The following is a 27,374-nucleotide window of genomic DNA, read 5'->3' on the forward strand; positions in this document are numbered from 1 at the left end:
TCCATAACTCGAGTTCTAGGGGATCCAGTGACCTCCATAAGTACCGGGCAGGCATGTGATGCAGACATACATGCAGACAAAGCACTTATATTTAAAAAGAGAGAAGACTTCATTTATATTATTCATCTTCAAAAAGTACTCACAGACGTTATAATAGATTCCTGTCAGTGATCTCACTAACACTGAAAGTGACAAAGTATTTATCTTTGAAGTTCCAAGCCAAATGGCCAGACAGTGTAAGGAGCCTCAGAGAAAAAAGAGTTTTCTCTGTTACTGAAGAATGAATTGAGAAGAGGAATAAGGGGGGAATGTCATCCCATAGACAGAGGAACTTCAAGTTAAACACACCTGATGTAACACAACCATCCGGTATCTCCATCGTTCCCTAGGGAGACAACTCTCCAAAATGTCCACTTCAAAGACTCTTTAGTTCTTCCCTTTGACTGTGACAGTAAAGAATTTGTAGATGGAAGCCACCATTAGTCGCCCGTAGTCTTCAGAGAAACCACACAGAGGAACCCTGTAACTGTAATCACTCCAGGAAGGTGCTTAACACAACCCAGATGGTCATCTCTTCAAGCAAACCCCCACTCCAGAAACTATACAGATGTGGTCAGAACTCAGAGCTAATGCTCCATCAGAGAGACCATCTGAAAGGAAAAGCCTGTGGATATGAGCATTGTGGGACCATCTTCACCAGGAGCTCGTCTGCTCATCCATCAGGCAGTCCACATGGATGAGAAACCTTACAAGTGTGACAAGTGTGGGAAGGGCTTCACCAGGAGCTCGAGTCTGCTCGTCCATCAGGCAGTCCATACAGGTGAGAAACCTTACAAGTGCGACAGGTGTGGGAAGGGCTTCAGTCAGAGCTCCAAGCTACACATCCACCTGAGGGTCCACACTGGAGAGAAGCCGTATGAGTGTGAGGAGTGCGGCATGAGCTTCAGTCAGCGATCAAACCTGCACATCCACCAGCGTGTCCATACGGGAGAGAGGCCCTACAAGTGTGCGGAGTGTGGAAAGGGCTTCAGCCAGAGCTCCAACCTCCACATCCACCGCTGTATCCACACGGGGGAGAAGCCCTACCAGTGCTGTGAGTGTGGGAGGGGCTTCAGCCAGAGCTCAGACCTGCGAATCCACCTCAGGGTGCACACCGGGGAGAAGCCCTACCACTGTGGCAAGTGTGGGAGGGGCTTCAGCCAGAGCTCCAAACTCCTCATTCATCAGAGAGTGCACACCGGGGAGAAGCCCTACGAGTGCAGCAAGTGTGGGAGGGGCTTCAGCCAGAGCTCCAACCTCCACATCCACCAGCGGGTTCACAGGAAGGACCTTCACTAAGTAACGTTGGCCAGCTCAGCAGTTCAGAACACTTTTATTGGAAAGATAAATACTTTTCATGGCTGAGAGTACAGATCAGTGGTAGAGTGCCTGCCTAGCATGTACAAAGCCCTGGGTTTGCAATCCAGTACCCGCCCCACATAATTTCCAGCTTAATTAATACCTTGTACTTAGAGTGTGTGTGTGTGTGTGTTCGTGTAGAGAGAGGAGTGTACCTGCTGTGCAAGAGTGTGCATGCTCTCAGGTGCTCAGATGCTAGTCCCCTTTCTGTTTGAGACTGGGGTCAGTCACTTGTATGGAATGTCACCAAGTAAGCTAGGCAGCGAATTCTGTGGATCTACTTGTCTCCACTTCCCAGCTCACTATGACTAGGATTACACCTGTGTGATACCACACCCAGTTTTTTATGTGGATTCTGCCTCAAGCTTGTAAGACAAGAGCTTTACTGACTGAGCTATCTCCCCATGTCCTAGCTTAATACTTCTCACTCTTAGCTTTGTATTCTTCAAAAGAAAGAGATAAAAAGGGTTATTCAGATGCAGTCCCTGAGGGGGGAGTCAGTCCTTAAAAGTATCAAAGTATCAGAGCACCCAGCACATTTCATGTTCTACAATGAATGGGTGATTCTGGTCCTCAGATAGGTAGAGTGTACATTGCGATTCTGCTAGTGTTTGTTAGAAGTATATTTCACAATTTTAAATGCAAGAACTTTGTATTTTCCCAAGCACAGTATGCCTCTTTGTTCATATTCTGAAAAATTGGAATTCATGTTTCCTTTCAAATTATGCCTAGTTTTTTTCTATTTATTTTAAGTCCTGAATATCCCTCTCTAAACAGTGTGTCCATTTGAGGGTGGGGTGGGAGCTGAAGGGATAAAAGACATAGACATCTGTTGTGTTTAATACAAAAATGTACATCAGTTTATGTTCACACTGCAGGAAGTGCTTTTCCATAGAAAGTTCAGTCAGCCTCTCCTCTCAGGCAGCTATTCAGGAATGTAAATAACTAGTTTTTACTGAGTGAAGTTAGTTTTGGGGGATATTCCATAGTAAAAAGGGAGAAGTCCCCAAAGTGACATATCCAAAGTGGCTGGAGAGTCAAACTAGCATTGTGTGCTCCTGAGACGAGGGGATCCAGCAGAAGATCGGAGGCAGAACAGGACCAAGCCGGTACATGTGGGACATCTGGCAGCCAGTTGGCAGAGGCTGCAGAAACCATCTTAAGACAGGATTCATTAAAATTGGCTAATGGACAGAATACTAAAGATGTGCCTTTTTAAACAGGTCTAATTTTCAGGATGTTTACAGGACCACAGCAGTAATCCTAACAAGAGGACATCAGCAAAAACTTACAGGCTAGGAAGATGGGTGGGTGAGCATTGGGTTGGTACAGAAGCAGGTGCAGTGTATGCCACTCACGTAAGGGGATAAGGAAAAGAAAGATCTGTTTTGGTTTCTGGCCAACAAGTGCTTAATAAAATGAAGGATGGTAATGAAGCTTGATGTGAAAGCCATGAATACATGTTTGCTTCTGTAGCCAGATGGCAGTTGTGTGCTCTCTGTCCATTTGCTATCTCATTACTTTTAAGCTCCCATCTTTATCATCTCCTCCTTGCTTTTAGTGTCTTTTTTGAGATGGGCTATGCAGCCCAGGCTGGCCTTGAGTTTATGATCCTCTACCTCTGCACCACACCTGCTTCTAATTTCTCTGGGAGAAATTGCTATGTACAGCCAGCCAGAACTTCCAGTAAAATATGGGATGTTTGTTCGGACTTTTGGGATCCAACAGTAGAGCAGCTCTCTAGCTCTGATACACATAAAATGTCAACGTTACACATTACGGGAAATAAAGGAATTTTAGTATCACATCACGTTCACAACTTAGATAACAATTTCTGTTAATGGCACAGACTAACATCCATCTTGAAAGCTATCTCCTTTTTAAAAACAGTTAGTGCTAGAGAGATGGCTCAGCAGTTAAGAACACCTGTTACTGTTGTAAAAGAGCAAACCCATCTATGACACCAGTTTCAGGGAGTCCATTACCTTTTTTCTGATCTCCAAGAGCACCAACAATGCATATGGTGTATATACATGCATTTAAGCAAAGCACATAAAATGAATAAGTCTAGTAAAGAATACGTTTGTTTATTTTGTATGCATTCAAATATTCAAATGCTCTCAATAAAAACCCAAAGGAAGGAGCTGGAGATAGCTCAGAGGTTAAGAGCACTAGCTACTCATCTGGAGGACCCTGGTTCAATTCTCAGCACCCAAAATTGTAACTCGGGAGACAGAGGCAGGTGGATCTCTGAGTTCAAGGCCACCCTGGTCTACAGATGAGAGTTCCAGGACAGGCTTCAAACATACACAGAGAAACTCTGTCTTGAAAAACAAAAACAAACAAGAATACACATTCTCAGAAGCCCATGGAAATTTTCTCTCAAATCAACCACACATTAGGATACAAAGCAAGTCTCAACAAATACAGGAAAATTGACCTAACATCCTTCATTCTGTTTCATCCCAAATAAGCACAGGTATCAACAGCAATGGAAAACACAAAGTACACAAACTCATGGAAACTAAAGAATACCCCACTGAATGATAATTGGGTCAAAAGAAAAATCAAGATGTAAACCATGCCTGCCCCCCCACACACACACACCTTTAATCACAGCACTAGGGAGGCAGAGGCAGGTGGATCTCTGTGAATTCCAGGACAGCCAGAGCTGTTACAAAAAGAAACTGTGTCTTAAAAAAAAACAAAAACAAAAATATTTTTTTGAGAGCTCTCAAGTTAATAGTGTAATAATCCACCTGAAAACCTTGAAGCACAAAAGGGTACATACAGATAGCCAAAACAATCCTGAACCAAAAGAATACTGATTGTATTGCTTAGGGAATTATGAGAAGAAATCAATCTGATCTTGTTAAATGATGCTGATGATGGCAGGGCATGAGCACTTGAGTTCTATGCCATCTCCTACATGGAAACATCAAGGTTACAGTATGTCAGCACATACCTGTAGCCCCAGCTCTAGGAAGATGGAGGCAGAAGGATCCTTGGGACCTGCTCAACAGCTGGTCTTGTCGGATCAGTAAGCAGCAGTCAGTTCAAAGAGAGACCCTGTCTTAAAAAATAAATGAAAACCAATAGACAAGAGGTGTCACTATACTTGATCTGAAGTTATACTACAGAGCTAAAGGGATAAAAATAACATGGTACTGATACAAAAGATATGTAGGTCAATAGGATAAAAGAGAATCCACGAATCAGCCCATACAGCTAGATAGATATACCTGTTTTTTTACAAAGATTTCCCCCCCCCCAAAAAAAATACTCATTGAAGAAAAGACATGTATTCAACAACAGTACAGGAAAACTAGAGCCCACGGTTGACCCTGCTCAAGGGTCAACTCCAACAAGGCCACAGGCCTTATCTTTGAATAAGGTCTGAACAAAACAAAACTACCAGGGGCTTTCATTTCTAGATGTTACTATTTACTGCAAACTTCCTCTAATAAAAAGAAACACATGCCAGGAGACAGAGGCAGGAGGATTACCAGATTCAAGAGCACCTTGGTTTATAAAGCAAATTCCAGGTGCCAGTAAGACTCTGTCAGAGAGGGGAGGGAACAGGAAAGGAGGAGGAGAAAGGAAATTGGAGGAGGGGAAGGGAAGAAGGAAGGAAGGCTGCAGGGAAGGAGGGGAGAGGAGAGGGATGAGAAGAGAACTATCTGAGGGAAAGAGAAAGTCCAGAAACAGATTCAAATATTTAGGAAGATTATTTTGATATATGGTAAAGTCACAATTTCAATTTTAAGAGGATAAGAAAGAGAAGCAGGTAGTGGTGGTGCACACCTTTAGTCCCAGCACCTGGGAGGCGGAGGCAGGAATTCCAGGACAGCCAGGGCTACAAAGAGAAATCCTGTCTGGCGGGGGAGGGGAGATATGAGAAAGGACAACTTATTCAATAAAGTTGGCATAATAACATTGTATGTCAAAATCATAAAGCCAGGCATGATACTATATACCTTTTCTTTCATTTTGTTTTAATGGTTTATTTATTCTTATTTTATGGCCATTGGTGTTTTGTCTGCATGTATGTTTATCTGTGTGTGGGAGTTACAGACAGTTGTGACCTTCCATATGGGTCCTGGGAATTGAACCTGGATCCTCTGGAAGAACACACAGTGTTCTTAATTGCTGAGCCATCATCTCTCCAACCCTGATGGCAAATACCTTTAATCCCAGCACAGGAAGCAGAGGCAGGCCAACCTCTGTGAGTTCCAGGCCTGGTCTACATAGTTAATACCTGGCCAGCTAGGGTACACACAGTAAGACCCAGCCTCAAAGAAAAACCATACCCCACAATGGCTCACAATGGCTCTTTTGAGGAAGTGTGAACAGCCTTAGCCTAAAGCCATCAAGAAAGGTCTCACACCTAGAACAAGGACTTCAACTCAGTTCTCTTGTGGCAGTCTTACAAGTAGTTAGGATTACAGACATGCACCACCACACCCTGGTGGCCTTTTGTTTTCTGCTATACCCATGAAGCAGGAAAGCATATTTGTAACCAAGAAGACCATAAAGCTCCTAGCGTAGAGAGTTCATAAATGAACATGGATGTATTGCCACACGAAGACATTAACTGGATCTGTCCATGTCTTAGAAGAAATGGCACCACAGGGCCTTCTCCTGCTTCTGCTGTAGCACAGAGGAAATCAAGGGATTAGAGTCCTGTAGAACAATTCTGAGTCATGCAGGACTGAATGCAGAAATGCCTGAGCCTGTATCAGCAAGTCTATGAGGGCAAGGAAGAGGTGAAGCCAGCTGCAGATAAGGTAGCTCAATGGGTAAAGCTGCTTGCCACAAGAACTGACAATTTGACTCAAATTCAATTGCCCAAACACACACGGAAAGAGAAATTGGACTCCTACAAGATGTCCTATAGAAATCTGGCTGATAAGACAATTCTGAGGTTTCTATTAAATTAGAAAAGGGATCAGGTTTGGCATGGGGGCAGGAGGCCAAGACAAGGTTTGACCACACAGTTTGGGTCTTCTGAACATGCAAGTGAATATGCAGAGAGGATGGATGTCTGCATCCCACATGTGGGAACAGAGCATCACTTGAGAGATTATCAAGAACTGACCCCAGAGAGGGTCCATGAGAATGGACTATACCGCCAGAGAAGTCTGAGACAACATTCAGACATAAAGAAAAGGTTAAACTTGTGAACAATGAGAGGAGGAAGTAAAGAGCACGTGGCACCTGGAAGTCAAGCAAAGAGGAGAATCAGAAGAAATCCATTAAAGTCATGTGCAAAACAATGGAGGCTTAACCTTGGGAGGTCACCTGATAGCCATCAAAACAATAAGTAACTGAACAAAGCAGCCCTGGTGTGCTGCTGGCTCATCTTCACACAGACAGAAAGCAAGACTGACTGTGAAAAGCCTTTACTGCGAATAAGGTCATGTGAACCGGGTACAGGTAGGTCATTACTCTGATGTTAGAACAAGCACCAATTTCCCCCTATCTAGGGATGTCAAATGGCAAAGTAGGAAGAAACTGCCACATCTATGTTCTAAAGGACAAACTCAAGCACAGAGTAATTAAATCTGTAATTTAGAAAACCTACACCAAGCCCGGTGGCGGTGGTGGTGAATGCCTTTAGTCCCAGTACTCGGGAGGCAGAGGCAGGTGGATCTCTGTGAGTTCCAGGCCAGCCTGGTATACAAAGCTAGGTCCAGAACAGGCTCCAAAGCAATACAGAAAAATCTCAAAAAAACCAAAACAAACAAACAAACAACAACAACAAAAAGCCAACATCCCTAAGGAGCCTGTGAAGTGGTTTTCTGTCTACAAAAGGAGTCCTTCCTCCAGCTATTTATCCTCCTTATAACCTGCATGATTTGTGTACCTGACTCTTTTCTTTTCTTTCTTTCTTTTTTTTTTTAAAGATTTATTTATTTATTTATTTATTATGTATACAGTGTTCTATGTGCATGCACACCTATGGGCCAGAAGAGGGCACCAGATCTCATTACAGATGGTTGTGAGCCATGTGGTTGCTGGGAATTGAATTCAGGACCTCTGAAAGAGCAGCTCTTAACCACTAACACTAAGCCACCACTCCAGCGCCCCCCCCCCCCTTCTTGATAGTTCTACTATTCTCTCCTGCTTCCCCAGCCCTGGCCATGTCCAGTCTGCTTTCTTTTGTCTCAGCTCTGGACTTTACCAGATGCCTCTGAATATTTTCTCTCTCCTGCCCACAACAAAAACCTTACCCCTAATGGAGTGATCATGTTGGTAGTTTTTTACTGCACCCCCTTGAATACACATAGCAACATCCCATCTCAATAAATAAAATCTAGCCAGGTGGCACACATAAAATAAATCTTTAAAAAAAATCCAAGATAATCTGTACATAAAATTATTAGAACTAATAAGTAGTTTTGGGAACACAAAAGCACCTTGTCTTAAACATTGCCATCTTGACTTAAGACTCCATTTTACCTGTGGGGTGAAACAAAGCCATGGGGAAGGAAGCTGGGGGACTTTGCAGTGGCTAACCCACCTCCTCCTAAAACAATAGACATAGTCTGCCATGCATCTTTATTCTCTAAAAACATTATGGCTGCTCCTAACAGAAAGAACAAATGAATCTGACTGGTTGGGCTGAAAAGCTTACATGCTGTGTCAGTTGACAATGACAGAACACATAGGGAAAGCCCTAATCTTTGAATCCTGATCGGTGGGAAAATGGAACTGTAACTTGGCACAGATGTTTGTACGTTTTGTGCTTAAATATTTGCTGAAATGAAAGTTCAGGGACACAATTAGTTCCTGAGTCTGTATTGTGGTACCCACTCAGTTTCTGTAGTGTTGCCCAATAATCTTGTTTCATGTCTGCTTGGAATGATTGGGAGTCTCAGACCCACATGGTAAGGTCACCAGATATTGAATACTTCAAAATACAACTGTTTGAATTTCTACAAACTGGTAATACTCAGATACAAATAACTTTTTCATGCCAACACAGGAAATATCACTATTAAGATGATCAACATTGATGAGAAAAATTAGACTAAATGTAGGGCGTGATAGCACACACCTTTGGTCCCTGCACTCAGGAGGCAGAAGAAGAAAAATCTCCGAGTTCAAGGCCAGCCTGGTCTACATAGTGAGCTCCAACATAGCCAGGACTATATAAAGAGACACTGTCTCCAAGAAGAAAAAGAAAATTAAAAAAGGATAAGTAAATTGAGAAAAATGCCATGTTCATAACAAACTGTAAAGTTAATGTGACCGTTTTCCTAAATCAATCTATATATTTCAGTTTGAGGATAGAGATTAGGAAAGAAAACACAAGATAATTATAAAGTTTACAACAAAATAAAAATATAAAGTGGGCATGGTGACTCATGCCTTTAATTCCAGCACTTGGGAAGCAATCTCTGTGAGTTTGAGCCCAGCCTGGTCTACAGAGAAAAAAAGTAGCCAAGGCAATCTTAAAGAATAAAGGCAGAGAACTAATACCTACAGAAATGCATTTATTTATTTATTTGGTTGGTATTTGATTGGTATTTCAAGACAGGGTTTCTCTGTGTAATCCTGGCTACCCTACCTGTAGATGTACTTTAAAGATGAGGCTGGCTTTGAACTGAGAGATCTGCCTGCCTCTGTCTCCCACTCCGAAGTGCTGGGATTAAAGGCATGTGCAACCACTATCCCTGGCTGATACGCACATTTCTTATGTGGACTAGGCACAAGGCTACCTAGACAGAGACATCAGCAAGCCAGATACACACACATGTACAAGTCTGATGAGAATGTGTTAATCCCAGCAATGGGAGGAGAAAGACTACAAACTCAAATCATCGACAAATTACACAATTAACTAGAACAAGGTTTTTTTATTTGTGTACACAGCTGCCTCCCTCTAAAGTAGGATTTGAAAGGTCAGCATTGGGTGATTTCTTTTATAGCTCAGAGATGGTGCTTTCTAAAGGGGGGATTTGCCAGATAAAATAGGAGGGGTTACAGAAACAGAAATTAACAAGTTAGTACCTCCTGACACAAAGGCAAAGTGGGCATAACAAGGTAGTCAGTCACTAGTGGTCATATAACCCTTTGAAACTAATGTAGGGTTGCAAGATGTTTATAAACAACTTTAAACAAAAACATGACTGCCATTCCTGGAACAGGCAGTACAGAACCATTTGTAGTTAAGTTTATAGGTGGGGTGGAGTCAAATTGAAAAGAAGGTTTAATCATAAACAGGGATGAATTTAGTTTGTCCTTACTGTAAGATGGCTGTTAAGCCTAAAATGGAGGCAAGATAGTTCTTCAAACAGTATTATTTTCATTTAAATGACACCACAAGAACTAAACAATCATAGGTAATATTTTTAATATGCAGAGGAGCCTGTTCATCAGCGGATCAACAAGGTAAGGATCAACTTCAGACTCCCAGCATGCACTGAAGAGGAGGTTCGAGGAGCAGAGAGAAAAGTAATGACAGGCTATTGTGACACTGAAGCCCAAGGTTATTATGATGCAGAGGGTAGGGGCATGGCTCACATGTAAATTCTCTCAAGACAAAGTATTTGAAATTTTGAGATGTCTTTCAGGCTGGCCTCGAACTTGCAGAAATTGGCCTGCCTCTGCCTCCCGAGTGCTAGGACTAAAGGTGTGTGCCTCCACCGGCCGCCTGAAATGTCCTCCTTGACTTATGACTTTGTTCTGTTATTTCAGACACTTCATCCAACTGTTACTAGGTTAAACATGGAATTTGGCGTGGCCTGAGTCTCTCAAGCCGTGCCAGTCACCATATGGGGCTCCAGAATAAAGTCCCGCGTACCTTCTTTGAAGCGAGAGTTATGTTTGCATCAATACCTTAGAGTGGGCTAGGGGAACAGCGTGAAGGGTCGCGGGCTCTCCACAAAACCTAGTAGTCTCCATACACCCTCTCGCAGTTATGGGCACTACGATCGGGTTTACGGGACAAGTAACTTGATAGATCACTTCCGGGCGCCGCTCGGAACTTCCGGTACCCCGCTCTGGCTGGCTTGCTCCTACCAGGCCTCTATTACGAACTATGATTCAAAAGCCCAGAGACACCACAACCCGAAAAAATACAAGCGCCTTTAAGGTCGAGAAGTCCACCCGGCGGCGGCAATTGGCCCGGACCGGCTCGTGCAGCCCGAGCGCGGCACCCCACACACTCTGCAGACGCGCGCTCCACGCACAGGGCCTGGGCTGCTCATTGCGCCGCCCGCGGGGCGCGCCCTCCCCTAGGCGCCAAACTGCGCTCCCGCGCTCCGGTCGGACCTGCACTGCGCATGCGCAACAGAATCGTCCGGCGTCTCCGCCCTGCGCGCCAGGGGGCGAGCTGTGTCCTCCTGCGAGGGGAAGGGGGGGAGGGTCGCGACGCTGCGCATGCGCAGTACAGCCGAACGCCACATTACGGATACGCGTGTGGCCCCGGGGAGAAAAGCTCTAGGGACGGCCGGGTGCTTGCAGGAGCGGAACCACGTGGCGCGGCAGGTCGCGGCAGAAGTAGTGATGACACTGGCGTAGCATGACATCCTGGCCTCTCAGAACTGCGCACCATAACGTGTAGGTTAAATCGCAGCCCACTTAGTGTAAGTGGCTGGCTGGAGTGCTCGCCTAGCGCCCGTGAGGCACTGGCTTCCGTCCCCAGCACCTCAAGTTAGAAGCACCGAGAAAATGACTTCTACAAAAACAGGATTTGAGGCGCGGAACTCTACAAACTTTGTAGAGCGCATGCGTGCTCCAGCACTCTCCTTTTCCCCGGTTGGATCCGGGAAGGCAGGATGAGTCATTCGGCCAGGATTGTCGCTCTCTCTTTCGGCGTCTGCTCAAACCGTCAGGATAGGATCCGGAAATGTAGACTGAACACGAGTGCGCAGTTTCTGTCTCTACAGATTGGCGCGTGCTAGGTCTTTGTACATTTAAAAAAAAAAAAAAAAAGAGCAAGAAAATAAAAGCAAAACGGTTTTCTGAAAACAATATTAACGTTTTCTTGTTCCTTGGCCTGGAGCAGAGCTCAGTAGCGACAGTACTTGCCAAGTATGCAAGACCCCGAGTCCGATTCCAGAACCGCCCCAAAATTATTAATAACTATTAGGATTAAAAAAAATAACTGGGTATTAGAATAGCACAAATTAGCAAATCACCCACGAAAATCTCAGCACCCATAATGCCTTTATAAGAGGCTGAAGGATGAAATAAAAATTTTGTGCTAGAGAAAAACGCTGTATAGTAATAACAATTTGGTATTCACTGGTTTTGAAATTGTAATACAAGATCAGCCTGGGCCGTTTCAAAAATAAAAAAAAGCCCAAAATATTGAAAAACTGAATAATTGGAACTTGGAGATAACAAAGCCTTTAAATATTCACATTACTTGGATTTGCACAATTATGACTCCCATATATGACAGAACTGAAGCTGACATGCAGGGAGCTCTGATTGTTATGACGGTTAGCCCCAGTGTAAAACATGACCCAGATTCCTGGTTACTGGAGTGCTTTAACTGAGGAACCACAAAAGCACACACACTTAGCTGCTGGCAACAGTCTGCAAACATTTGTGCTGGTCACAGATGAGCAATGACAGGTAAACCACTTCTTTCAAAGGGTTGGTGATCACTGTAAATGTATTATCGATTCACATGGAGACAGAAACACTTGGTTTTATGAACTTCTTGCTTTAGTAATAAACTGCCAAGGTTACTGACAGCTGCAGAAGTCTGGACCTAACAACTCTGTCTGAACCTGTGCACTGAAACCACAGCATAGCTCCTAGCACCATAAACTTGTTTCTTTACTACTGTGACTCTCCACCATGATGACCTGTATCTTGAACTATCAACTAAAGTAAGACCTTTACCCCTTAAGTTGCTCATCACAGCCACAAAAGACCTGCTCTCTTCCTGGGTATCTGGAAACTCATCAGCTTACTGTCAATCACACCAATACTCTCTGCCTATTGAGCTAACTCCAAATGAGAAAAATCTTGGATTACCAGCTTCAGGTGAGCTTCCCCAGTAGCCAACACTCATACAAGTTTCCACAGCTTGTTGGGGGAATGAGCCCCATGTGACTCCATTGGGATGGGGTGGGGCAGCTCTGGGAGGCTGGTGCTTGATTTTTCTTTTTACCTTTCTTGCTGTTCTTTATGGCTGTTTGCTTGCTTGCTTACCTTCATTCTTTCAAACTGGCATCTGGCTTCTGACAACTTCTGATCCTTCTGGCTCAGCTTCCAGAGAGGCTGGGATCAGGTTTTACCACCATACAGTTTTGCAACTGGTTTTCCTCAGACTTTGTCCTATGCATAGTTTTCCCTTTTACCCATTCTGGCTTGCATCCTTATAGTGTGATATATCATAACCATAAGCATGACTGTACTCAAGTCTGGTTTAAAAAATGGAAACAAGGTCTTAAAATAAGTCAGGGCTAACCTGGAACTCACGATTCTCCTGCCACCTCTTCCTAATTGCTGCCATCGTAGACACGTACCACCACATCAACAGGGTTTCTCTGTGTAGCTTTGGAGCCTGTCCTGGAATTGGCCTCAAACCTCTGCCTTCTGAATGCTGGGGGGTAAAGGTGTGTGCTACCACCTGACTTGGCTAATACTTTTATAAAATTAGTTTTAAAGAGCTCACTTAGAAAAAAAAAATCTACGATTAAATATAAATACAGGAAACTTTGATTCTGAATCCTACATATTACAGTACCAACTTGCCAGGCAAAATGTGCCCATTAGAACATGTAAATTACCCCTTACTTTAATGTTAAGGGGGTAACCAACTGCTTTCTGATCCCATTTGAGGTCTGTTCTCAAAAGATAATTCACATCTTGTACTATAAATATGGCCAAAAGCCCTGCTTAGGCCCTAGTGGGGTTACTACTGCTGTTGCTATTAACTGGTCCTAATGTATCATCAAATGCCCTTCTAAATATGTTAGTTTATACCCATAGATTACTGCTGCTTATAGCACTGGTCAGAGAGATTTCCTTTTGCTGTGGGTAGTAGTTTGTTATGGAATATCTGTTTAGCTAGGCAAAGATGTATTCCATTTGTCTAAGCTGCATTTATTTAACTATGTAAAGATGTGCTGCATTTGCATTAATTAAATAAAATTCACCTGGGCTCAGAGAGGCAGGTTAGCCACTAAACTGACAGGAAGTAGTAGCCGGAAGGAGTGTAGGGTGAGTTTTTTCATTGGGGTGGTGTGGAAGGAGAGGGGCTTCTGCGGGCTTCTGTGGTGTCACCTAAGAGAGAAAGTTAGCCAGTTGCCACTCTAACCTTCTGAGCTTGAAAGGTTTTTGTTTTTGTTTTATCAAGACAGGGTTCTCTGTGGCTTTGGAGGCTGTCCTGGCACTGGCTCTGTAGATCAAGAGATCCACCTGCCTCTGCCTCCCAAGTGCTGGGACTAAAGGAGTGCGCTACCAACACCTGGCTGAGCTAAAAGATTTTTACCCTAGCCTTTGAATCTTGACTTTTATTAGACAATGGAGATCTAGCTACAGCTACCATTTAGCAGCAGCAACAGAGACGTTGTCTGGGGGAACAGAATGCCCCGCAGGCTATGTAGTCAGGCTGCTAGTGGTTTAAAGTGCAGCCACTGTGACAGAGGTAAAACAGCCATGGTGACTGCAGAATCCCATAGCTGGTCACTTTGGTGAGAGTAAGTGACTGTTGAGTGGTCATCCCTAAAGAGGGTCTCCAAATCAACACCTTCCAAGGCTCAGGGAACATCAGAGAAGATGGAGTGGAAAGAACATAAGAACAAGATGGTGAGGTAGAGTGACAGAGAACAATGTTTTCCAGGCACAGCAAGCCATAGCATTCCTAATGTCTCAGCAGCTAAGATTACTTGAGTAAGACCTGCGAAAGACTGAGCCCATCAACATTCTGGCAGGAAGCAAGTGGTAAGGGATCATATGGATTCACTCCCCTGGAGCTTACAATTGGCACTTACCAGAGAGAGCATTTATAGAGGCTCACACTTCCCTAAGGACCTCCAGGGGGTTAATGGAGAGAGACATTTACTTGAGTAGTAGAGCCACTTAGGCACCTGTAAACAACCCCTCACTCATGTTAAGTAACTCTCATTAAACTCATTGGTTCACTAGGGGGAAAAGACATAAAAGAGGGACTAGGTGGGCAGAGAGAGGGTCAATGGGAAAGAGAACAATGGGACTGTGTGATCTCAGTAATATTATATACATTTGTGAAGATCTCACAACTAAGCCATTATTACATATAATAATACATGCCAATAAAGGAAAACTTTAAAAAAAAATTAAGGGGGAGATGGTTTAACAGGAAAGAGCCTGCTTCTGAGGCTGAGACCCAAGTCAATCCCTGGAGAAACAACTCTCAAAAGTTGTCCACTGACCTCCACAGCATACCCTGGGGAGCACAGCACCATATGGACACACATACAACATATTTAAAGGGAGAGTACCCAATCAGATTGTTCAGCAGGAGAAAGCATCTTCAGCCAAGCCCAAAGACCCAGGTTCAATCCTTGTGCCCCACAAGATGGAAAGAGAGATGTGACCTCCACTAAGTTGTCTGCTGACCTCTACGGAAGCACAGACACAACCACCCCATACACATTTTTTTTTTAATTTTAAGATTTATTTATTTTTTTGTGTGTGAATATATTATGTACATGTATGTATTACATCACATACATGTGGCAGTCAGGGTGTTGAGATCCTCTTGAATTGGAGTTATAGATGGTTATTATCTACCATATGGGTACTGGGAACTGAACTTTGATCTTCTGCATGAACAATAAGTGTTCTCAACTGTTGAGCCATATTTTGAACTCCACAAAAATGAAATAAAATAAAATAAATGAAAACAAAAAACAAAAAAAAATTGAGATAGAATTTCTCTATATAGCATTGGCTGTCCTGGAACTAGCTCTGTAGACCAGGCTGGTTTCGAACTCACAGAGATTCACCTGCTTCTGACTGTGCCACCACCACCCAGTCATTTTAAATCTTAAATTTGACCAAAAAAAAAAAAAAAAAAAAAAAAGTGTGAAAAGCCAGACTTTGGTGGCTCACACCTTTAATCCTAGCTCTTGGGAGGCAGAGGCAGGTGGATCTCTGTGAGCTCAAGGCCAGCCTGTTCTCCATGAGCAAGTTCCAGGACAACCTCCAAAGCAATACACAGAAACCCTGTCTCGAAAAAAAAAAAATCTTAAATTTGGGCTAGGACACATGCATTGCATGGGGAAACTATAACAAACACACACATACAAATATACTATGATGGTCTGGATGAGGGTGCCCATAGGCTCATACATTTGAATACTTAGTCCCCAGTTTGGGAAAGATTCAGAGATGTGGCCTTGTTAGAGGAGGTCACTGGGGGCGGTGGGGGGCGCTTTGGGATTTTTAAAAGGCCACACCATTCCCAGTCATCTCTCTCTCTCTCTCTGCCTCCTAATTGTGATAAGGATGTTAAGTTTGCAGCTGCTTCTCCAGTGCCATACCTGTCTGACTGATGCCATGCTCCTCACCATGCTCTAACCCTCTGGAACTGTAAGCCCCCAACAAGACTTTCTTCTTTAAATGCCTTCACATTTTCTTCACAGCTATAGAAAAGAAACAAGACACATACACACACGCATACACACACACTCACCGAAGGGACCAGAAGTGAAAAGAGTAAAAAGCGCCAGGGATTGGTGGTGCAGAAGGCAGAGGCAGTGGGATCTCTCTTCATACCTACAGAGAAACCCTTTCTAAAACAGACAGGCTTTCTTTGTGTAGCCTTGGCTGTCCTGGAACTACCTCTTTTGACCAGGCTGGCCTTGAACTCAGAGATCAGACTGCCTCTGTGCCTCTGTCTCCTAAATTCTGGGATTAAAGGCATGTGCCATTACCTCCTGGATACTCCATCTAGTCTCTCTCTCTCTTTTTTTGGATTTTTTTTTTTTTGAGACAGGGTTACTCTGTATTGCTTTGGAGCCTATCCAGGAACTCACTTGGTAGACCAGACTGGCCTTGAACTCACAGAGGCTGCCTCTGCCTCACAAGTGTTGGGATTAAAAGCATTCACCACCAACCACCGGCCTCCATCTAGTTTTAACTGGAGTTTTGCTTTCATTTATTTTGGTTGGGAGTAGAGGCAAGTTCATTGTGTAGCCTACTCTGCTCTCAAATTTGAAAGCCTTTTAAATTGCGAGGATTACATGTATGTTGTTCTGCTCCATGTGACCAGATGTGCTAGATAGAAAGGGGGTAGGGGATTCCTAGCTTGCAACAACTTTCGTTTTCCTCAATTATAACAACTCAGGGTACCGATATCTTCCTGGTTATGAACCTTGGGGCCCCAAAGCACTCAGGACCCAGGGGGCCTGGTGGTAGGGGTTTGGGGATCACCCACCTACCATGGACACTGCTATGGGAGGGCCCCAGGACCTCCTCAGCTCCTTCAACAAATAAATGACAGTTGCCTACTCTGTGACCTTGGATGCCAGGACCTGAGCTTACAAACTGGGTACTAGTGACAAGCTGGGCTACTTGAGAGCCTAGCAGCAGACAGAGAACAGACAGGAAAAGTCTGGGAAGAACACTAGGACCTCTTCAATTAGGAGAAACGGCTGCCCATGCTCCACTCTGGAAACTGAAGCCTGGGGCTCACCAAACTGAGCTGCCCCAGATAGAGGTGGGAAACCAGTCATGGATTGCTGGGCCCCTCTGAGGCTGCCAGGACTTCCTCAGCTGTGAAACAGGAACCTTGGCTCTCTGTAACTATCAAACTGCCACCACAGCTCCGCTGTCCTTGCATGCCATGGCTCTTAGCTGCCTCATTAGTGATATGAGTTCAGTCCACACGTCTGAACACAGGCAGAGAAGGACCTCTGTGTTGCAGCCCTTATCAGGCCTGACCTTGCAACATAGGGAGACACACAGAATTCCTCCCAGCCAGCTCATTTTATGCCACAGTGCCCGCACACGACGGAAAAGACCAGGAGGCCAAGGAAACTAATAAGTCCCAAAATACTGTATACAAATCTAGTAGGCCAGGCAGGCTCAGGTATGCGTGTAATCCTGCCACTCGGGAGGGATGCAAGAGAGTAAGTACATTCAAAGCTTTCAGAATTACACAGCCTTCCAGGCAAGTCAGAGCTGGCTGAACTGAAAGAGCCTGTTGCAAAAATAAAGTATATCCAGAGGATATATATATATATTTTTTAATTATAGTAAGTACATGCAGGGGTTTTGACCTAGAGATACAGACACCTGACATGTTGGGAATTGAACTTGGATCCTCTAGGAGGAGCAGTGTAAGCTCTTAACCACCAAGCCATCTTTCCAGGCTCCCAAGAGATATTAAAAAAAGAAATAGGCCAGGCACTGGTGGTGCACACCTTTAGTCCCAGCACTTGGGAGGCAGAGGCACGTGGATCACTGTGAGTTTGAGGCCATCCTGGTCTACAGAGCTAGTTTCAGGGCAGCCAGGGATATACAGTAAAATCTGTCTCAGAAACCCCTCCCCCTCAAAAAAAAAAAAAAAAAAAAAAAAAAAAAAAAAGAAAGGAAAAAAAAACAGAAGCAAACTTACAAGCTGATGAAAAGTACAGAAAACAAGTTGCTCATATCAGAGTACAGTGAGTAATAAATTTGGGGGGGTTTCCCCCTATTTCCTCTTTGTTTTTGAGACAGGGTTTCTCCATATACCCTTGGCTGTCCCAGACTTCACCATGTATATCAAGCTGGCCTCAAACTCAGATCTGTGGGCCTCTACCACTCCCCTCCTCACTAGTGTTGGAACTAAAGGCGTAGGCCACCATGCCCTCCAAGATGACAATTTTTAAAAAGCCTGTTTCTAAGTACTGTGAATGTGTTGTCTAAAATAGAACAGAACATGGCAAAAAAAAAAAAAAAAAAAAAAAAAAAACATCAAAAAAACCTATGGGCTGAAGATGACTCACAAGAAAGAACGTTTGTTATGCAAGCAAGAGGACCTGAGTTCCAATCCTAGGCACCTATTTAAAAGCTGGGCATCGCAGGGCGATGGTGACCCACGCCTTTGATCCCAGCCCCTCGGGAGGCAGAGGCAGGCAGATCTCAGTGATTTCAAGACCAGCCTGATCTACAAGAGCTAGTTCCAGGACAGCCTCCAAAGCCACAGAGAAACCCAGTATCAAAAAAAAAAAAAAAAAAAAAAAAAAAAAAAAAAAACAGTAAATAAATAAATAAAAAGCTGGCCATGTTTGTAACCTCAGCTTTTGGAGCAGTGACAAGTAGATCATCCCAGAAGCTCACTGGAGACAAAACTGCAAGCTTCAAGTTCAGTGAGAGCCGGTCTCAAAAGAGTAAGGCGGGGCTAGAGAACCCGACATTCTCTTGGGGCCACCACCCTCCTTAGCAGCCCTGCAAACACCACAGGCTCGCAAAGAGCCAAGAACCGACTCCCACTGCTGCTTAACGCCCCTGAAGGTATCCTGTGCAGGGAGTGCAGCCCCCTCGCTTTCCCAGTCCTCACATGGATGGCCACATGTCTCTTAGCCAGTCTCTCTGCTAGGCGGGGCTTCCTCAGTCTCGGTCCCTGGCTTCCCTCCTCTCCTTTCTCCAGGACAAACCTGCCGCTGTCTCGCTGGGGCCAATTACTTCTCCCTCCGCCAAGACTACAAATCCCACGCCTGCGGTCCTGCATCCCGTGGGCACATCCCGTGGGCACAGTTGGCAGCCCACCCGTTGGCGAACCTCACCTCGGGCTCCTTGTCTCCTCCATGCTCCCAGTTACACCCGGAACCTCGCCCAGCTCTCAGAGCACCCAGAGGAGGAACTACACAGTTGTAGCTGAAGCTATTGAGACTTGTTTACTATCACTGGAAATCCCTAAGAGCCCGCTCCCAGTGCGACCTGGTCTGAAATTCCCAGTGATGTTAGGGAGCTTTCGGAAGCCCCTGGTGATCCTGGCTTATCCCAGCTCAGCCCACACCCCAAAGTACCCGGAAACAGTAGCAAGGATCTGTCTGGTTTTGCTGGACCAGGAGGGCACCTTTATGCCCCTTCAAAGTGGTAGGGTAGGAAGAGGCAGGAGCATCAGTAATTACAGGCTAGCATGGGCTCTTCTGGCCAGTAAGGCTCTGTGTATTAAGTAAATAAAATAAGGAGAGACTCGATGGTGGGGTATGTGCTAGCATTCTTTTTGTTTATTTTTGTATTGTTTTCCCAGACAGTGTTTCTCTGTAACCTTGGCTGTCCTGGAACTCTCTTTGTAGACCAGGCTGGCCTGGAATTCAAGATCCATGCCTCTGCCTCCGGGATGCTGAAACTAAAAACATGTACCACCACTCCCATTTGTGGTTAGCATTCTTAAGGCTTTGGATGCAATCCCCAGCACCCAAACAATACTTAGAAATAAATGGATAAAACACATCTCAAGATTGTAGTCTGGCCTCTATTGACCTTAGTTTGTAGCTGAGGCTGGCCGTAAACTTGAAGTTGGCTAGAACTTTATTCTTTCTGAAAATATAGCTGGATGTGGTGCACCCCTCTAATCCCAGCTCTCTACAGACGGAGGTAAGAACAGGAATACAAAGTCACCTCAGCTGCTTTATGAGTTTAAGACCCGAAACCCTATCTCAAACAAGGACAACAACAAAAATAAAAATAGGAACGAGGTAAAGAAAATATGTCTGGTTTATCCCTCAGCTTGGCAGTAAGGCTTGAAACCCAAGGACAGAACAATTTTATCTCTTTGTCTTTTGTGCCAATAATTTTTCTAAATATTTACTGAGTAGTAGATTTTTTTTTCTTCTAGGATTTGAAGGGTCTTTCTGTAGCTGCCCTGGCTGCCCAGAATTCAGGCTGACCTCAAACTTCAGAGATCATCTGCCTTTCTCTGTCTTCCAAAGGTATGTACCATTATATTGGGGAGGGTTTGAGACAGGGTTTCTCTGTCTAGCCCTGGCTGTCCTGGAACTCCCTCTATAGACCAGACTGGCCTCGAACTTACAGAGATCCACCAGCCTCCCTTCTGAGTGATGGGATTAAAGGCATTCTCCACCACTACCCAGCTGGGATATGTATTATTTTAATGAAAATATCCTGTTGTATTTTGTTTTTTCTGAGGCAGATCTTGATATATTGTCCAGACCCATGGGCTATGAGATCCTTCTGTATCAATCTCCTGAGTACTGGGACCACAGTACAAAGCGCTATCTTATCTCTTTCTCTCTTCCTCTCTCTAACTCAATAAAGGTAATGCTTTCATTGCTCATCAGCAACCAAAGATAGGCCCAAATTTAACTTAGTTACTGCGACATACATACTACCTGTCTTAGTCCCCTGTACCAATAATGAAATCGAGTAGTACAGAATTCATAAAAAATATTACATGGAGCTGGGAGATGGTGGTGCATTCCTTTAGTCCCACACAGCACTCAAGAGGCAGAGCCAGGCAGATCTCTGTGAGTTTGAAGCCAGCCTGGTCTACAGAGCTAGTTCCAGGACAGCCTCCAAAGCCACAGAGAAACCCTGTCTCAAAAAAAAAAAAAAGAAAAAAAAATTACATGGGAATTGGTTATCTCAGTGGTAAAGAAACTGTCTAGCCTGATCTCTGAGAGATTTTAGCTAGCCTGGTCTACATAGACAGTCCCAGGACACCCAGGGCTACATAGAGAGACCTTGTTTCAAACAAAAAAAAAAAAACCTACTCCCCTCCCCCCAAAAAAGAAAGAAAATAGCCTAACATGCATGGTCCTGGGTTTCTTCTCCAGCCTGAGAGGAAGAGAGAGATAGAAACAGACTGAGAGGAAGAAGAAAGATAAATGTGGATCTGTGAGTTTGAGACCAGCCTGGTCTATAGAGCTAGTTCCAGGACAGGCTACAGAGGCACCCTGTCTCAGGAAGAAAAAAAAAAAAAAAAAATGAAGGCCAAAGAGATGGCTCAGTGGATGAGAGCACTGGCTGCTCTTCAGAGTACCTGGGTTCAATTCCCAGCACCCACAAGACATCTCGCAACTGTCTGTAACTCCAGTTCCAAGGCATCCATCTTCCTTGCACAGACATACATGCAGGCAAAACACCAATGCACCCATAAAGTAAAATAAATTTGAAGAACAAGACCAAAAACAAGAAGAAGAAAAAACACTGACCAAGCCCAGCTTAGGAAGAGTTCATTTGGTTTGTAGGTCATCAAGGAAATCCAAGGCAGGAACTGAATCAGTATCCCTGGAGGAATACAATTTACTGCCTTGCTCAGCTTGCTTTCTCATAGGACCCAGAACCACCTGCCCAGGGCACCACCCACAGTGGGCTGGGCCCTCCCACATCAGTCATTAATGAAGAAAATGCCTCCTCTCAGAAATACTTACAGGACAATCTGATGAAGACTTCTCAATTGAGGGTCCCTCTTCCCAGGTGACTCTCGTTTGTGTGCCACCACTGCCCAGCTAAACATAAATATTTTAAAGGAAAAAAGATTATGTAGGAAAAATATTCCTTTAGCCATTAGGGAAATGTAAACCAAATTGAGAAAGTCAGAATATCTGTTACTGTGCTATCTAGACTTACATCAACTTGACACACAAGCTAGAGTCATCTGTAAGAAGGGAACCTCAACTGGATGTTGGTGGCGCATGCCTTTAGTCCCTGCACTCAGGAGGCAGAGGCAGGTGGATCTCTATGAGTTCGAGGCCAGCCTGGTCTACAGAGCTAGTTCCAGGACAGGTAGCCCTGGCTGTTCTGGAACTAACTCACTCTGTAGAGCAGGCTGGCCTTGAACCCAGAGATTTACTACCACATGCCTCTGTTTCTTTGCTTTCCCAGTGCTGGGATTAAAGGTGTACACGCCACACCCAGCAAATCTAAATTTTCCATAGATAATGTACTTCTACTTCTATTGCTATGATAAGACACTAAAATCAGTTTGGGGAAGAGAGGGTGTATTTGGTTTACATGTCCCCATTGCAGCTGATCACAGAAGGAAGTCAGGCAGGAACCGAAGCCAAAGCCATGGGGGGAATGTTGCTTTCTAGCTTGCTCGCCATTAGCTTGCTCCTCTTGCTTTTTATACAACTACCAGCTCAGGGATGGCCAATCCTGAGCTGGGCCCTCCCACATCAATCACTAATCCAGAATATGCCCATTGGCCTATCTGGTGAGGACATTTTCCTAGTTGAGGGTTCTTCTTCCCAAATGACTCTAGCTGTGTGAAGCTGTCACAAACAGCTGGCACAGACAAACTTCCAAATACTTTTAGACAGGATTTCTTTGAGTAATAACCCTAACTACCCTGGAACTCTGCTCAGTAGACCAGGCTGGCCTCGAACTCACAGAGATCCACCTGCCTCTGCCTGAGTGCTGGGATTAAAGTCGTGCCCCAACAAGGGCCAGCTACATATTTTAATACATGTATTGCTGTTTATTATTCACGGTAGTGCAGCTGCTGTGCGGGATACAGGAAAGGCCTGCATGGTGAGGGCTCACCGCTGAGCTCCACCCATAGTGTTCTGTGCATGGTTTTTGTGATTCAAGCTTCTTTCCTTCTTGTTCTCTTTGTCTTTTTTTCCTTTTTTTCCCCCCTTGAGATGACTTCTCAGTGTTTTCCAAGGCTGTCCTCAAACTTTCAGTCCTACTGTCTCAGACTGCTAAATAGCTGGAGTGATTTAGTTTTCTTTTTTTCCTGTCTTGGAACTCGCTCTGTAGACTGTAGACCAAGCTAGCCCTGCGCGATTTTAGTTTTCTATAGGCTCATTCTTTTCTAAGGATGCTCTTTCTATATGGAAGCGCAGATGCACTGATGAGTCAGTCACACAATAAGGGTAGCAGAAGTTCACAGCTCATGGCCTTTGGTATCATTTCCCCCAGTTCTTCAGACGAGAGTAAGAACTTCTCTGAAGAATACGTTGCTCTGCAGGTTCTGCTGGTAACCAGGGCACTGACTGGTAAGGCCACTAGAGACTTTTAAGAGTCAAGAGAGGCAACTTATTAGTACAGGGTACACAAATGACTTGTAAATGAGTTTGCTGCAAGGAGGCTCCTGAGTATAGAGAAAAAGTGAAGGAGAAAGAGCTGTAATAACATGTCATTTGTCCAAGGACTCCAAACAGAAAAGAGTAGAGCCCAAACCACTGTTAACACGTTTAGATATAGCTTTCTGAGACTTAAAAAATTATTTATTTTATTTTATGCATGTGAATGTTTTACCTGCATGTATATTTGTGCACCATGCTGGCCACAGAGGCCAGAAAAGGTTCTTGGATCCTGTGGAACTAGAATTATAGAAGGTTGTGAGCCACTACATGTATGTTGGTAACTGTACTGAGGTCCTCTGCAACCCAAGTTCTCCTAGTCCATCTCTACTCCTTAGTTCTAGCTGTGCCTCCAAAACACAGACACACGCAAATTAGTCACAAGACTAGGACACCTCACTCTAGAAAAATACACACTTGAATATTGTTTTCAAAAATTAGCAGAATTGCTTCAGGGCGATGGTGAGCCCACCTTTAGTCCCAGCACTTAGGAGGCAGAGACAGATGGATGTCTGTGAGTTCAAGGCCAACCAAACCAACCAAACAACCAAAGTTAACAGAGTGTATTGATACGGCTCTGTAATCCCAGCATTTGAGAGATGGAAGCAAGAGGCTCAAGATATCATGGCCATCCTCATCTACATAGTTAGCCCAGACCAGCCTGGGCTACATGAAATCTGTCTCAAACCAAGACAAACATGAAACGCCTCACCCACTCAGAAGACTTCCTGCTTCAGGCTGAGGACGTGGAAGCAGGTAGATCACGAGTTTGAGGCCAGCTTGAGCTACGTCTGATAGAGCATGTAGGGGAAAGATGGGAAGAGATGAAGGATGAAGTGGGGACAGGATGGGGAAGAGGCACTCCTGCTTCTCAGTGAGCCCCCGCTGGCAATGAACCCTGTGTGTCAACTTCTTAACCTTGCCATTGGCCTTTTGTTTATCAGTTAGGGTTCAAAGGAACAATCACCCACAGGAATGTAATGGGTTGTTATAGTGATTTGCCCTGACTCAACAGAGGGAACCTAGCGACTGAGCACACACACAGGCTGTTTTCTGAATTTGGTAGTGGGGTGCAGAAGGCGGGCCTCCTACACCAAATGACTCACTCCCTGGCCCTATGTTTCCAAGGAGTGGGTGTGGAAAGGGGGGCACCAGGAGCCAAAACCACAGTTAGAGGGTGGCAACCGCTTGAGGCCACAGACAGTGAGGAACAATGTTCGGATCTTCCAAATCTTGCCCAGTCTCTGCAACTGCATCTCCATGTTGGCTGTTGCTGTTCAGAAAGTGATCTGTAGAAAGCAGCCATAGTGACTGAAATATCCAGGCTGCTTCCATCTAGAGATGACCTGAGGGCAAAAGGCAATTGGGAGGCTGCAGACATTCAGTTAGGTTTCTTTCTTTCTTTTCTTTCTTTCTTTCTTTCTTCCTTCCTTCCTTTCTTTCTTTCTTTCTTTCTTTTTTGGTTTTTAGAGACAAGTATTCTCCGTATTGTTTGGATCCTGTCCTGGAACTCACTCTGTAGACCAGGCTGGCCTCGAACTCATAGAGATCCACCTGCCTCTGCTCCTGAGTGCTAGGACTAAAGTCGTGTGCCACCACTGCTGGGTTCTTCTGTTAGGTTTCTTAGGAAAGTTGTATTGTTTTGACCACAGGAGGCTTATTTGCTTTTTTTTTCTTCCCATGTGTGCGTGCATGTGTGCATGTGTGCATGTGTGCTTGTGTAGAGGCCTCTGATGGATGTCTGCACTCTGTAGCTTATTTCCTGAGATGGTCTCTCACTAAGCTTGGAGCTCATGGATTTGGCTAGACTGGCTGGCCAGCAAGTCCCAGGTGTCCTGTCTCCAAAGCCCCTGATGCGGGATATAAATACTTACTAGGCTACTCTTTTTAAGAGTGTGCTGGGTGTCCAAACTGAGATCCTCAAGACTGAACAAGCATCACATATTGACTCATCTCATTAGCCCTGGTCCTGGGGATTGAACATGGCCTTGCATTTGCTAGGTGACTCTTTTACAGTCTCCAACCCTCTTTTTGACTTAAAAATTATCATTGTTGCTGGCGCTCACCTTTAGTCCCAGCACTTGGGAGGCAAAGGCAGTGTGTAAGAGGCCAGCCTGGTCTACAGAGCAAGTCCCAGGACAGGATCCAAAGCAATACAGAGAAACCCTGTCTCAAAAAAAAAATATTATTACTATTATTTTGAAACAGACTCTCACTATATAGCTCTGTTGACCTGGTATTTGCTGTGTAGACCAGGCTGGTCTCCAAGTAACAGAGATCTACCTGTTTTTGACTTGAGAGTGCTGACATTAAAAGCTTGTGCTGCCATACCTAGTTAATCTGATTCTTTGAGCTAGGGTCTCACTATGTAGCCCTGGCTGGTCTGGAATTAACTATATAGACCAGACTGGCCTCAAACTCACAGAAATTTGTTTGCTTTGTATTTTTTATTTTATTTAGTTTTTGCAATACAGTATCTCATTAAGTTGCCAAGGCTGCCTGGAATTCACTTTGTAATCCAAATAGACTGGAATTATAGGATTATGCCAAAAGGTCCAACTTTTTTATTTGTTTGTTTATTGTTCTACAACTCAGCATTCTCCTGCATCAGCCTCCTGGGATCAGCCCTGTTCTTTATCTTTGATATCCCTCCTCTGTCATGGGTCAGAAAACTCCGAGGTCAACAGTATTCTATTATATGGATCTAAAATTTTCTAGCATTTTTCCAGAATAAAATGTCAGGTTTCAAACCCAGGGACAAATGGCTGAGTTGGTGCCTGCTTAACACACCAGATATGACATGGCCACCAGGTTCCCTCAGTACCCTGCAGTCCCTTCCAGTTACAGGGTGTAGCTGGCATACCAGGCTCCCTACCTAAAACTTCTCCAGCCCAGAGACGGGGCTGTGCTCCTCCCATTTGCCTTCTCTATGTATCCCAGCCATTTTCTTTCCTGCCACTACTATCTACTCTTTAATCTCCTGGCTCTCTCTTCTGCTCACCCACTCTCCTCACATGACCGGTTCAGGGTCTTGTTCACTCTGGATCTTTCCAGACGCCTCTGGCTACGTTCCCCCTTAGATCTACAATAAACCTTCTCTTCCACACCTAGGAGCAGTCATGCCCTTCCTTTTTATTTCTTATTTTTCATTGAAAAAGGACTCCCCTACCCCCACCTCTATATTAGGCTGTCACCACCACCTGGCCAAATGTGACTTTCTTTTGCAAAGTAGTAACAAACAAAAGTTATTAATAAGATCATATTGTTGAATAAATGTCAAGTCATAAGAGGAGAATGTTTCCCGACAAAGGCATAAGTGAACCAGCCATGGTGGTTCAAGCTTGTGACCCTAACACCAGAGTCTGCAGGCAGTGGGGGGCACACAACCTTTAATCCCAGCATTCCAGAAGCAAGAGGCACATCTCTGAGTTGGAGACCAGCCTGATCTAGGACATCCAGGGCTACACAGAGATACTCTGCCTTGAAAAACCAAACAAACAGAACAACAAAAAACTTGACACTAGAGTCTAAGAGGCAAGGGGATCACGGGCTATTTATGTAGAGATAGGCAAGATCTCAAAATTTAAGAGTTGAGGACTGAGCTTAGTGGAGGAGCATCTGTTTTTCATGGACACAGTTCTTTGTTCTACATCAGTACCAAAGGGGTGGGCTGAGTGCTTAGTCAGCCCTCACCGGGAGCTCTGGAATTTACTTCCAGTCTTGGCTGTGTCCTCTGGCTTTCTTTCCCAGAGGAGTAAGACCCAAGAACCATTAGCCAACTTTGGCCATCTCAATCCCTGTCCCCTACCTGTCAGGGACTGGTGCTTAGCCTGAATTGAGGGGCTAATCAAGGACCCCAAGGGTAGTGTCCTTCTCACCTACCCAACTGTGCTAATTGTAAAATAGAAGCTGCGGTGGAGATGGACATAAAAACTGCAATAGCAATCCCAGAACTCGGGATAAGGCAGGAGAACCGGTGAT

At 44.6% G+C, this 27,374-nt stretch overlaps 1 protein-coding gene across 1 annotated transcript; it reads left to right on the plus strand.

Annotated features, from left to right (window-relative positions):
* The first annotated feature begins 633 nt into the window (after positions 1-633).
* Znf239 (zinc finger protein 239) lies at positions 634-1,401 on the plus strand. Its single transcript, XM_051203576.1, has one exon. The coding sequence runs from the start codon at positions 673-675 to the stop codon at positions 1,336-1,338; it is 666 nt and encodes a 221-aa protein (XP_051059533.1). The 5' UTR covers positions 634-672; the 3' UTR covers positions 1,339-1,401.
* The last annotated feature ends 25,973 nt before the right edge of the window (positions 1,402-27,374 follow it).

This window comes from Phodopus roborovskii, unplaced genomic scaffold (assembly GCF_943737965.1).
Source record: "Phodopus roborovskii unplaced genomic scaffold, PHOROB, whole genome shotgun sequence".
Classification (NCBI taxonomy): domain Eukaryota; kingdom Metazoa; phylum Chordata; class Mammalia; order Rodentia; family Cricetidae; genus Phodopus; species Phodopus roborovskii.

Bases quoted from the DNA above. Each gene is read 5' to 3' on its own strand.
- Znf239 (XM_051203576.1), top strand. From the start codon at position 673: ATGAGCATTGTGGGACCATCTTCACCAGGAGCTCGTCTGCTCATCCAT.